At 44.4% G+C, this 14,174-nt stretch overlaps 1 protein-coding gene across 2 annotated transcripts in view; it reads right to left on the reverse strand.

The window, feature by feature from the left end:
• Window positions 1-1,803: 1,803 nt before the first annotated feature.
• LOC147731510 (3-galactosyl-N-acetylglucosaminide 4-alpha-L-fucosyltransferase FUT3-like) overlaps window positions 1,804-14,174 on the reverse strand; it is a 144,666-nt gene continuing 132,295 nt past the window's right edge. For both annotated transcript variants that reach the window (XM_086958757.1, XM_086958758.1), the window contains 2 exons: window positions 4,745-4,787; window positions 1,804-4,635 (listed from right to left, as the gene is read on the reverse strand). In XM_086958757.1, coding sequence (XP_086814883.1) covers window positions 3,569-4,627 — 1,059 coding nt within the window. In that variant the 5' untranslated portion in view covers window positions 4,628-4,635; window positions 4,745-4,787 and the 3' untranslated portion in view covers window positions 1,804-3,568. The remainder of the gene's footprint in view (window positions 4,636-4,744; window positions 4,788-14,174) is intronic.

Consider the following 14,174-nt stretch of genomic DNA (forward strand, 5'->3'; position numbering starts at 1 on the left):
CTATCGGGCATTTCCTCCTGGTACATTTCGGAGGTTGGCCCTGCTTAACTTATGGGGATGCGGTTATTACTGCAAAAATTGTGACTCTCTGATTCTGATGTGCAAACATTGTTTACCATGGGGAAAAACATGCTCCGCTTGTCAAATGGTCCATAGGCCATCTTCCGATTGAGTGAGACTGTGCAGCTCCTTTAATTAAATGTCCTGACTTTCCGGGGGTCGTGGGGGAAGGGGGTAGGAGGGGGACGGGGGCACTATGCCTAAATTCCAACTACCTTGTCCATCTGGGACGTTATCGTTGATGATAGCTGAAGTGTGTTTTCCAGCTAGGACACGAGTGGGGCAGAGGGCAGAAGGGCACAAAAACGAGTGGGCCAGAGGGCAGAAACGAGTGGGGCAGAGGGCAGAAGAGCACAAAAACGAGTTGGGCAGAGGGCAGAAGAGCACAAAAACGAGTGGGACAGAGGGCAGAAACCAGTGGGGCAGAGGGCAGAAGACCACAAAAACGAGTTGGGCATAGGGCAGAAGAGCACAAAAACGAGTGGGGCAGAGGGCAGAAACGAGTGGGGCAGAGGGCAGAAGACCACAAAAATGAGTTGGGCAGAGGGCAGAAGAGCACAAAAACGAGTAGGGCAGAGGGCAGAAGCGAGTGGGGCAGAGGGCAGAAGAGCACAAAAACGAGTTGGGCAGAGGGCAGAAGAGCACAAAAACGAGTTGGGCAGAGAGCAGAAGGAAACAAAAACGAGTGGGGCAGAGGGCAGAAGGGCACAAAAATGAGTGGGGCAGAGGGCAGAAAGGCACAAAAAACGAGTGGGGCAATGGGCAGAAGGGCACAAAAACGAGTGGGACAGAGGGCAGAAAGGCAGAAGAAGAGAACAGAAAGTACTCCTGTCATTTTTTTTGCAAATCGCAAAAAAATTCGCGATTTTGCGGGGAATCTGCGAATTCGCAGACTTTTTTGCGATTTCGTGCGAATTCACGAATCACAGATCCGCAAATTTTGCCCATGCTTAGTCTCAATGGTGTCCTTGGGATTGCAGTGTGCTGTCCAAGGGAAGTGGCAAACCACTGTGTGAGGTGTGGACCTCGCCCCATAACATGTAAGTACTGGATTGTCAGATGTGGTGCGGGCTTGTTGGTCATGTCTCCCCATTTGCCGGCTAGGGCTGCTAGAAGCGAATGATGCAACAGGATTTGGCCTGGGTGCCACCATTAGCGTGGCATATGGTATTAGGTCACCCTCCAGATACAGGTCTTCCATGTTTTGAATCCCCGCCTCCCACACAATTCAGTTACCGTAGTTATCGCTTGCATCCTAGGCGTGCCCTGCAGCGGCAAAGCAGGTACATATGGTTTAACACTCTGTATGCCATATTGAGCTGCAAGGGTGCCGGTGGCTTCGACTTCGAACAGGGGTGGAACAGGTTAACCAGGACAGTTAGGGCCCATGGCAGCAATGTGGTGGCTGGGTCATGTATATGGCAATTGGCCAGCCACCGGCTCACCCATTGCAGCTGTGCCACAAGATAATACTATTCCATATTTGGCACCGCAAGGCCTCCTTGATCTGTGGGTAATTAAAGATAATTTCAATAGTCCAAAGAATCAGTTCCTTATTTATATATTTATTTCTCTTTGTCTTGTCTCGTCATACATCAGAGAATTCTTCATGAATGTTCATCAAATTCACATCAACGTAGCCAGTGAAAAAATGGCATTTTTTCACTGGCTACGTTGATGTGAATTTGATTCTTTGGACTATTGAAATTATCTTTAATTTTCTAGAGACACTTTGGAGTTTTCTTGTGCTCGGGAACGTTTATCTTTTGCATTTGAATCCTTTGTTTTACAGAGGATTGCCTTGGGGTCGCTGGTGGTCGCTTTCCCCTGTTCCCTTGAGCCACCTTACTTGGAGATCACTATATTAGTTGGAAGTGTGCATATTTTACCCAGCCACCTTCTGTTTTGTATTGATCTGTGGGTAGGTAGAGTTTCTTGATAGCTACATGGTGGCAGGAACTACCCCAAAGGAAGTCTCTGATTGTTTTCTCAAGAGCGTGAAAGATGGACGGAGGGATATATATGGGAAAGTTTGCAAAATAGTAGAGGAATCGCGGTAGGATCACCATTTTTGTGAGAGCCAGCCAGCCTGCCACAAATAGTGGCAGCGTCTCCTAGAAGAACTTGTGGAGGCTGACTACTCTCAACGCTCTGCCCAGGTTTCCTTTCTGTAGGTCTGTCTGCTAACTGTATTTCCCTATGCCCGGGTAGAAGAAGGCATTGGTCTTCCACTGTATGCTAACCCCATTAAGTGTATACATCAGGTCCGGACAAGCACTGTTGAAAGGATACAACCATGACTTTGCTACATTAATTCTCAATCCCGACAGGGCAGCAAAGTCTCCCAAAGCGCTCACTAGTAGAGGGTCGGATCGATCAGATATCTCTGACATACACAAGGACGTTGTCCGCGTACAGTGGAATCATGTGTATGCCATCCGCATGAGGAATGCCGCAGTCTGCTCCTCCAGTGCGAATTGCCCCCGCTAGTGGCTCTATGGCTAATGAAAAAAGGAGCAGGACAGCGGACATCCTTGCCTAGTTCCCCTTCCCACCTTGAATGAAGCAGATATATATGTGTCTGTCCTTACCCGCACCGTAGGTTCCCTATAAAGTTGCTTATTCATCTGGATGAAGGTTTCATCAAGGCCATAGCGGGTTAGTGCGGCAAATGAAAACTCCCATTCCAGGAAGTCAAAGGCCTCCTCAAGATCTAATAATAAGCATCCTGAGTATGGTCATCGACTCGCCGAGTAGGCAGCACCTCTACTCTTTCACTTGAAATAGGATGGACAGACTCGCAAACTGAAAAATAAAGGTATTTTCTGAAAAAAAGGCTTCAAATGTCTACAACTGGTATTAGGAGGGCAGAAATTAGTGGCACTCACATCCATTTATGTGCTCAAGAAGTGCCTATATGGAACAATTCATCAGGAATTTAAAAATGGGTCTCCCTGTGCAGACCCACATGCATAGAAACCTCTGTGCTCAGCTGTAACCTGTATTGATCCTATGAAATTCACCATTAAGAGAGCTATTTCATGCTACAGCTTGAGCACATCCAATGAAACGTGCTGTCCTTTCTCAGATGGCAATTTGAAGAAGGGCATTTGATTGAATATGACACATCTGAAGAGACAAGCAAGTACATAGAGCGATTTTACCTTCCTTGAGCAAGTTGAGCAGGCTAATGTGTTACAGCTTACTTCTCATTATAAAAGAGGCCTTACAAATGAGGTATACGTAGTAGAATGTCCTGCAACCCCTCAAGTATCCCAACGTGATTGCCTCCCAGCCAATATGCCCACCCGTAATCGCTTACTGTGGCTGAGATTTATCAATAATACATTTCCTCACATAGTCCTCTTATGCTTTGTGCTTATCTCCTTTACAGACGGTCACTTAGATCATTATTAGTGTTCAGCATGGATCAAAGCATCCAACATTGATCAGAGTTAAGGATGACCCATGGCCCGCTTTCTCAGACCTGATGGAGTGACTTGAGTGATCATACAAACCACTTGGCCACGCTAGGGATCGTTTTGTATGATGGATTCTGGCTCAGGTACTGGCATGCTTTGCAGTAATACACAGTCCAGTCAAATTCACCTATAACTTTAAAATTCCTTCTCCAGTCAAAATAGCGTTTGTACCTCTCATCGTCTGAGTCTAATAGTGTTAGGTAATCTGCTAGTTCCTTGGCACTTGAAAAGTCATCAACATGGATGAAGGCCTCAGCAGGCAGGAAGAGCTCATAGTTTTCCCTTGTAGGACCGAGAACAACTGGCACCGTTCCAGAGAGCAGGGCATTGTCCCAAAGCTTCTCTGTAATGTAATCCTGGTGCTCAGAGTTCTCGAAAGACAAGTAGAATTTGTACCGGGAAATGGTGGAATGTTTCAGGTCTTTGTCCAGTGGTTGAGTCGTCCGCCCAAAGACATCTACTTGTATGTGCTTCTTTAGCTCCTCATAGTACTGCACACGTCGTGAGGATGGGTTCCAGTTACTGACCACCCATGACACCAGCTTGGATTTGGCCGGGATGCTGAAGTTCTGAGGTCCTTCATGCATCACCAGCCAACCATAAGGGGTGAAAATATCAGAGTCCCGTCTGTAGCTCATGGTGATATTAAGAAGATTGTTCATAATATCTAGGTTTCTGACATTGCTTGGGGACTCCATATTGTACCAAACCCACCGTTGAGTGGGTAACCTTGGCTCTAGGAGGAGCTGCTCTCTTGAACTGAACACATCCCGGTGATGGAAAATCACAGCATCTGCTCGATTGTACCAGTTTCGGTCTTCTGTCAAGAAACAACCTGAAATCCCAAAAAATGAATAGCACTTATCCAAGGGAAACCTCTCCCCAAATGGCCAAGTCCACAAAAGGATGTTTACTTTTGTCATCCCTTCATCCGTGTCAGGTTTGTCCATTTCGGAAGGACAGGCAAAGAGCCTAGAGTTACTGGATATTTGAACATAAAGGAACACACAGATGGCAGTGACAAATTGCAAGAGGAAAAGGAATAAGATTTTTCTGGTAGAAGGTGTGCTCGTCGCTAAATCCATATCTTGGCCTGGAGAAGAGACAGAAGGAGGATTCAAATCATTAATCAAGCCAGACCGACCTTCAGCATTTAGAGTCACTAAATTAATTGTCATTTATTTTCAAAGTACATTACTCACCTGCTCAACACCCATTCAAAAGTGGCAAGTCTCAAGTGGTTGTCTATTGAAAAGAAAAATGATAAAGCTTTATGAAATTCTGTAATAGCTACAGAACAGTCATACATAAAAGTTATTAGCATAACATAACCATTAATATTAGAAGCTCGGTTACCATCCGATCCGTTAACCGATAAGTAAAAGGTAACTTTTAAACTCTACTACTGTGCTTGAGCTGTTGTCTAAATACCCAACCATTGGAAAGACCCTCCACTCCCACACCGATTGCAATTGGAATGAGTATTTCAGAAAAGTGCCCCCTCCAGTTTTTTTGCCATTTCAAATTTTGTAACAGTCAGCCAGAAGAGATACTTGTCCCTGAAACCTGTGGGCCCAAATATGATTTTAGGACAGACAAAGAGGCTTTAAGATGTGCTGCAATATGGTTGAGGCTGCTGACTTTGAACTAGATAAGGCAGGCAGGGTAAGCCAACAAGATGGAGCAGGAAATGAGTACTATGGTCCTTCTTGGTCCTAACAATACCTACAGAGGAAGGAGGGGTGATTTTTGCAGAATGGACAACTGGAAAATGGATCAAAAGTCAGAAACAGCTATCTCCATCCCAAGGTTTTTATGCTGCATCATAGAAGGCTTCTCAAATCTTGTTGGTTGAGCATAGTGCTGCAACGTTCTCCCGGAAGCTGATGATAGCAGTGGGGACCTGGTTATCACAAGGTTTTCCTAACAAGCAATGTGGTGAACCCAACTGTGCAACGAGTGCAACGGGAGCGTGGGACAGCACTTTTTTTTAAAGGTGAACTCAAATGTTTATTAGCATTTCAGTGTGAATGGCTCCTCCATGGCAATGTGACCATTTAACAGCTACCATCCTTGCCCCTTCTGTGGGTATTGAAGTGCGCAGCATCAAACTTACATATTTACCTTCAACTGCACTCATTTCAATAATCATGCTAGATTACTTCACACAACTGGCTGATATGGTGAAATCTGTCTCTCATCAGGTGAATGTTGCAACAGAATATTTCAAGGATACATCATGAACTTAAGGTGTGTGACTGGGTTGTAATTCGCAAACATGTTCGTAAGGGCTGCCTCAATGAAATGTAGAAGGGGACCTGGTGATGGGGAAGTGATGCTGATGACCAACACTGCTGTCAAATGTGTGGGTGTGCCTCAGTTCAGACATGGCCATATGCAAATCAGTCTGACCATGTGCCTCATCTCCTTTGGTATCGCTTTGTTCGCCCTAAGTTGGCAGGGTATGCCCAGACGTGGGTCACTTTGCCAATGGATTCAAGATAGCCTGGCTGATGAGGGTTATGAACCCGAAACCGGTCCCTGGATGCTTGTTTCTGGTCCAGGGAAGACATGGCTTGGCAGTTCAGGCTGGACTGTTCCCATAAGGCACAGGGTCAGACTGATTTGCCTATGGCCATCTCTGGGGTGGAAAAGTGAGCTAAAGAATGCTGATGGATTAAACCCAGATCAGTTGACTGGTGGTGAGTGTTTGATTTGCTCAAGCGCTCCATCCATCATCCCCTTTGGTATTGCTTTGTTCACCCTAAGTTGGCATGGTATGCCCAGACGTGGGTCCCTTGCTCACTTTGCCACTGAATTCAAGATAGCCTGGCTGATGAGGATTATGAACCTAAAACCATCTCAGGATGCTTGTTTCCAGTCCAGGGAAGACATGGCTTGGCAGTTCGGCCTGGAATGATCCCATGAGGCACAGAGTCAGACTTATTTGTATATGGGCATCTCTGAACTGGGGTGGTGGAGTGAGCTTAAGAATGGTGATGGATTAAACCCAGATCAGCTGACTGGGGTGAGTGTTTGATTTGCTCACGCGCTCCGTCCATCATCCACTTTGGTATCGCTTTGTTCACCCTAAGTTGGCAGGGTATGTCCAAGCGTGGGTCCCTTGCTCACTTTGCCACTGGATTCAAAATAGCCTGGCTGATGAGGGTTATGAACCCGAAACCAGTCCCATGATGCTTGTTTTCGGTCCAGGGAAGGCATGGCTTGGTAGTTCGGGCTGGACTGTTCCCATGAGGCACAGGGTCAGACTGATTTGCATATGGCCATGTCTGAAGTGGGGTGGCACAGTGGGCTAAAGAAGGTGATGGATTAAACCCAGATCTGTTGAATGGGTGTGAGTGTTTCATTGGTTCAGATGCTCCGTCCATCACCACCCCCTTTTGTACCGCTTTGTTCGCCATAAGTTGGCAGTTTATGCTCAGACGTGAGTCCCTTGCTCACTTTGCCACTGGATTCAAGCAAGCCAGGCTGAAGACGCTGAAATAACAGAAACCAGTCCTCGGAAGCTTGTTTGCGGTCCAGGGCATGGCTTGGCAGTTCGGGCTGGACTGTTCCCATGAGGCACAGGGTCAGACTGATTTGCATATGGCCATGTCTGAACTGGGGTGGCAGAGTGGGCTAAAGAACGGTGATGGATTAAACCCAGATCTGTTGACTGGGTGTGAGTGTTTGATTGGTTCAGGTGCTCCGTCCATCACCACCCCCTTTTGTACCGGACTGTTCCCATAAGGCACAGGGTCAGACTGATTTGCATATGGCCATCTCTGAACTGGGGTGGTGGAGTGAGCTAAAGAATGGTGATGGATTAAGCCCAGATCAGTTGGCTGGGGGTGAGTGTTTGATTTGTTCAAGCGCTCTGTTCATCATCCCCTTTGGTATCGCTTAATTCGCTTGTGGGCAATGGAAGGACACTGGCCCACAGATAGGTGGTTTTACTTGGTCCTTGCTCCATGGAAGGGACACACACGAAGCCCCAGGAGGAAGCTGGAGCTGCTGACCAATAAGAAGCAAGGAAATAAGAGTGATGTGGAAGTCAACTAATGGTAAGTAATGGGCGGCATCTAACTCAGTTTCAAGCAAGCGCTGTGTAGGTCAGAACTAAACACCTGAACAGACTTACACCAAACTTGGCACGCGAGCAGAACATGTCTCAGAAAGCATGCTTTTTTATTTGATGTAATTCTGATCAGAGTTTTTTACATTAGTGACAGAAAAATATGATAAACAGGCAGCAAAGAGTTGAAAAAATGTTTGAATGTTTGGCTGTTAATCTCACGATCTTGACATTTGTGAGTTCTTTCAAACGCACTCATATTTCTTGAAAAATTCTATTGACTGATTACATGCTTCAATGATTTTTCCACCATTTAGAAATTTGCAAATTCGTCAATATGTGAGAGTTCTGCATGGGTGGGAAAAAACTTTACAGACGAAAGGGGAAGAATGATGACTTGTTGTAAGTGCTAACGGGGACATAGGATTAATCACAGAAGTGTGGACCATTTGTATGAAAAAAGTCAAAAATGCACTTCTTGTCTGGTAAATTCACAAATATTGTGAATTTCTGGAGAATTTGTCTGTCATTTTACATTCAATATTAGGCACCAATATCCTGAACTTGTGAGTTTCTGAAAAAACATACATTTTGGAATTCCAGATATTCATGAAATTCACAATTGTTTAGAAAATGTTAACAGTCTTATGTTTAGGTCCTGGGCCTGGTTAGAAGCACCAGTGGTTGGGTGCGAGATTTAGCCAAAGAACAGTTCAGTTTTCAAACACTGGGATGCACTGGCAGGTGCACATCATGCACACAAGCCCCACTGCACAGGGATCCAAGGCACGAAGGAGCAGAAGGCATGGGTGATGTCCCTGCATCCAAAAGTTAATGTTCCTTTACAACAAATTTCAGTTAAAAAGTTGTGGTGAAAGCAGTGCAAACACTGAAACAAACCTATTTAAATTCACTGAAAAAATAATGCTGAAGTAGCACTATGGTTCTCTGTCTAAAAATATAGACCCTTGAAATTCACTAGCTATGATCTGCTGCACAAACCTTAACTATTTTGCCCACCATAAAAACTATAATTCTCCCAAACATGGACTTTTATCATTTCTCATATCATGTGACAAATGCATTCCAAATGATATTGATGACATCACTGGTGACATCAGAAAAAATTGCTTAAAGTATATGCACCAAATTTGGGAGGAAGCTAGATCTTGGTCTGTGGGTTTTGCTTTTTGTGATTTGGTGTAAATCTGTTCATTAGATAACAAAGGTAAAAAAATACAAATATTTGGACGGTTGGCTCACAAGAGTCTCGTGAGCATCCTGAAAGAGTGATTTTAAAAAATGGAGCCCTGTGATTGGTCGAAAGGCCCATTTTCCCTTGAGCCTTCATGCTCTCGTGGGAGTCTGAAGGCTCCCGCTGGTCTCGCGAGAGTGAACACTCTGACTAGCTGGCTGTTAGAGTTTTAGAAATAAAATGCCAGCTGTTACTGTTCACTGTGAAAAAATGCAGGTGATGTGGAAATGAAGTAAAAAAGCTGTATAAGGGGGCAGCAGAAAGGCATCCTGTCCCAATAGATTTGGAGAGGATGTCTCTAAGGCATAACAGCTGTGATGAAAATAAATGTAATTTGCTTTTAAAAAAAAAAACCCGATCTCGCGGGATCGTGAATAGTAAAAAGGATTAGGTGAGTTCTCAAAATAATCCACTAGTAGAAATGCATATTGTTGACCTTGTTATTGATAGCAAATGTTTAAGACCTAAGTACCGTGATGATGAGTAGAAGGAGAAGCCAATAGCTCCCTACACCTTACTACGCACACCTGTCATCTGATATTGAAATTTCAAAGGAGAGGCCAGTCCCTCCCCACCCCCTACTATGCAAACCATTCATCTGAGAGAGAGGTCTGAAAGTAGAGGCCAGTTCCTCCCCACCCCCTACCATGCACATTGTCACAGAGGCTATGCGTAGTGTGGGTTTGCTTGCCTGCTGGGGTTTCCACAAGCTCAAAGCTGTGCACGGCGGGGGTTGCATTTAAGTATGGTAATGAAGTATCACTTTATGTTTAAAAATAAAAAACTAGAAATTCAATGAAACCAAAGGTTAAAGTAACAGTATAGTTTGGTGAAATTTTCAGTGACAACATTAACATTTTGAACAAAAAAAACTGAGAAATTCACCAGTTATAGTTTGCAGCTATAACTATTACATGAGCCACCATGCACTGCTTATGACCTCACATATGATATCGCTCATGACATATACTATGACATCATTTATAACATCACTGATGACATCTCACATGACATCACTGATGACATCATCCAAGTTCGTTTCCCGAAATATTCTGTATAAATTACTATGGCATTAGAGACCTGACTGTAAGTACAAAATAGCTCATGAGAATATCAGGCATCATTAGCGCCATCATCAGAAATCAACGACAGATATATGGGAAACCCTCACTGGGTATAGTGTTCAATATGTGCATAGCCAAGCCAATTTCCTACAAATAGTGAATGTCAGTTCTAAAATAAATGTCCTACTACAGACAGGTGTTATCTGTATTCAACCCCTGACAATCACCAAACCTACATTGAGATATGAAGTTGATATCAGTTATGAATTGGGTCCTGTAGAAAGTGCTTACTCTATAAAGAGTCTATTCTGTACCACACTGTTTATAAACAGTGAAACGCTCATGAGAAATACACCACAAAGTATTAAAAAGAATCTACGAAGAACAGTGTGCACTTTATAATTGTCAAAAAAGAAACTATTTGCTCAAAAAACCAAGACAATGCTGCTTACAAAAGTTAGTATCTAGTACGTAGAATCTTTCTCTATTTGGAAACTTTTTCTGCAGAACCCAAAAACTTGTGTGAAACATAATGAACACAAGTCAACTGTCTCCTGCACACAGATACACATTTAAATGCAAAGATTTATACCATGTTCAATACCGCTGCACATCTATGGTGCATTAGGACCACATGTGGTTTGTAAACATTTACAAAAATTTGCTGGACCCAAGCTGTACAAAATAGTTAGATGTAGTATAGCACTTACCAACCACTATGTAAACTATAAACAAACTAACACACTAATTGGAAGATGCCATCAGTGTTGTCATCAGTGATGTCATTTGAGTCATCAGTTATGCCATAAATTATGTCATAGAACACATAACGAGTTGTGTCATATGTAAGGTCATAAGCAGAGAATGGCAGAGGCACAAGTTATAGTTAGACCTGCTAACTATAACTGGTAAATGTCTGTGTTTTTTTTATTTCAAACATTAATGTTGTCGCTGACAAATTCACTAGAGCTTTACTTTACCTTTTGTTTCTCAGTGAATATATATGTTTTTTCACTGCAAAACCAAAGGCTACAGGGATGTTATAGTTAGGTTCACTTTTTACCCAGACAAAACCATAGAAATCCTGCAGTTCTAGTAATTGTTAATCCCATACTTATGCTAGGAAACTAGAACTTATTACTTAAAGTTGCTTAACGGCCGAGTTATAATTTCTTCAGATAAGTATAACTACAACTATAACTGCTGAAATTCTATTGTTTTCTGCTGGTAAAACGTGACACTAAGTATAACATCCCTGTAACCTTTGTTTTTTCAGTGAATTTATTTTCACCGTAAAGTAATATAATTATTGTACATTAAGACAACCACCGCTGCATGCTGTCTTCGGTGGAGCATGGCAGGATTGGCCGCAGGCTGCAGTAAACCACCCCATATGCACCCAAACCCATGCTGCGCAAGGCCTCTCACAATGTGTGGGTGGGTGTATTTTTTTCTTTTCATTGGGTAACGGAACCATGGATCCATTACATATTTTCACTGGTGATCACACTGAGAGTTTGTTTGAATCAGCGGATAAGGAAATTAAAAGCGGACAATCTTTTACCCATGATGGGTCTCTCAGAGACCCCTCCATGTGTCCTATGGGGTGATGATGCCTCTATCCTGACCCATTATTTTTATTTTTATTTATGTTTCTCCCTGAGGGCCTAGCCAAGAACCAAAATGACAGCCAAAACGTATTCAGGTTGTAGCCAGCCAATGAGGGCCTTGCTTATGGCTCTGGATCAGAGGATCCCCATGACTGGAACAGCATCCCTTGATACAATTTTATTGTCTTAATTAACTAAAAACCTACTGAACAGATTTTCACCAAATTACAAACAGATCTTGCTTGACCAAGATCTAGCTTTCTGTCAAATTTGGTGTAAATTCGTGCAAAAACTTTTTTTTTTTAAAGTACGGTCAACTGCGCTTCTTTGTTTTTCAGACCCCTGATTGTGCCAGGTTCTGGGAGCATATTATAATATATATATTTTTGAGAGGCGGGTGCATACAGCTTCCCTCCCTATGGCCGATATCACACCAGGAACCGCTACCTCCCAAGGGCCAGGCCAATGTAGTAAAATGGATGTGCATGGTCCTCCTCCTCAGGCCAGTTACGGCCCTGGGGGATGTCACCTCCCCGGGGTAAGGACACAAACATGTTAATGAATGGAGGGGGGCCATGTCAACACCCCTGCATGGCCTTTCAGGCACTGGGGACCACCGGCTACTCAGGACCAGGCTGGAAGTACAAAAAGGGGGAGGGTGGCTGTGCGACCCCCTCCTAGGCTATTTATGGCCACGGGGACCACCACCGTACCGGGGTAGGCCCTGTAATAAAAAAAGAGTGGATCACACAGACCCCCCCCTCTGGAGCCATATATGGTCCTGGGGACCGCCACCGCCTCAAATCGGGCTCCCTATTTCCAGAGGAACTAGCCCCCCAGGACATAGCTATTTGCTCTCATTTGGCGGACTCCCAGTTGGCGGGAGCAGGAAAACTCCTCCTGCTCGCTTGGAACAGACTTTTCATCGAAAACAGACTAAAGAACTGCTCACACATGCTGAGAGCAGCATTTGAGCTGCTTCCTGTGTGTGGAAGCAATGTGGCTCCCACAGGAGGAGAGGAGGTAGCAGTGACTTCAGGGGCATTGGCTTCCCAGTAGTCCACAATGCTGCAGAATGGGTGCCCTAGGTGGGCTTCAGGGCACCCAGAAACAAGAGGCTGGGCCCTTGGGGATGAGGTCTCTGGGGTCAAAATCTGCCTGGGCAGGAGGGCCATGCAGCCTCTCTCCCCCATTAACTTTTGGCCTGGCCCTGGGGATGGAGTCCCGTGGGCTGAAAGCAGCCCAAGGAGGGGGACAACGCAGCCCCCTCCCCTTTTTACTTTATAAGGCAGAGTCCATGGATCTCCCTTTAAATTACCCTGAGTATGCAAATGCCCCAAATCATCTGCAAGCTACGCTAGTTTGCCCCCCCTAGTATGCAAAGATCTTCCCATCTTTTCCCACGTTGATGGACAGCTTACCAAAAGAACGCCAAATGCGTTTCCTGATGATTTTGGTGACGTGTTTTTGATCCAGAGGAATGTGAGGATATCTCCAGACAAACAAAAACACACCGCTGTAGTGTAGATTATGTACTATACATTTACCCAACAAGGTAGAACTTACTAATTTACCAATGGAAAGCACTCCAGTTTGGTAGACATTTTCGGCATAACTGTGGACTCTTCTTGGAAAAAATTAGGTTCCATTCTGGCCTGTATTTTCATTTCGCTGAAATATAACCTCAACGGGAAACACTTACAAATATAAACACAGCAGGTGCCCCAGTTGAAGCTCCACTTCTGTAAAATACAAATGATCCCAACTACTTGAGCTTGGTGAAGGCAAAGCAAGTATGTTTCCTCTTTAATTTCACATTGAAAAATATCCTTAATGGAGGTGAATGCATTGGTGATCTATTGGAGTGCAATCTAATCTGTAGTGACTGTAATGAGTGGTTTCTTTCTCGTCTTGAGAACAGAGTCCATGGTTTTCCCTTTTAATTACTGTGAGAATGCAAATTCACAAAATAATCTGCAAGGCCCACCTATTTAAACCGCCCTATTTTCCTTAACAGTATGGGAAGGTCTTCCTGCCTTTTCCGACTTTGCTGGGACAGCTTACTAAAAGGTCTCCAAGCGGATTTCCTGCCAAGTTAGGTGATACATTCTTGATGCAGAGGAATTTTGAGGACATCTCCACCAAACAAAAAAGCAGTTACTTCATATAGTTAGGAGGAAGTACCCATGTTTGGTGGGGATTCCCCTCTTTGTAGTCTCATCCTGTTCTCAAGACAAGGATTCATGTTATCCCAGATTTGTGAACAAAGACGCTCGAGGAACAATCACATTGCTGAGATTACATGCACACAAGGTAAATTGATACAAAAGGGGGTGGTGATGGACGGAGCATCTGAATCAATCAAACACTCACACCCAGTCAAAAGATCTGGGTTTAATCCATCACCATTCTTTAGCCCACTCTGCCACCCCAGTTCAGACATGGCTATATGCAAATCAGTCTGACCCTGTGCCTCATGGGAACAGTCCAGCCCGAACTGCCAAGCCATGTCTTCCCTGGACCGGAAACAAGCTTCCGAGGACAGGTTTCTGGCATTCCAGCCGTCTTCAGCCCGGCTTGCTTGAATCCAGTGGCAAAGTGAGCAAGGGACTCACGTCTGAGCATACC

This window comes from Lissotriton vulgaris, chromosome 2_1 (genome assembly GCF_964263255.1).
Source record: "Lissotriton vulgaris chromosome 2_1, aLisVul1.2, whole genome shotgun sequence".
NCBI lineage: Eukaryota > Metazoa > Chordata > Amphibia > Caudata > Salamandridae > Lissotriton > Lissotriton vulgaris.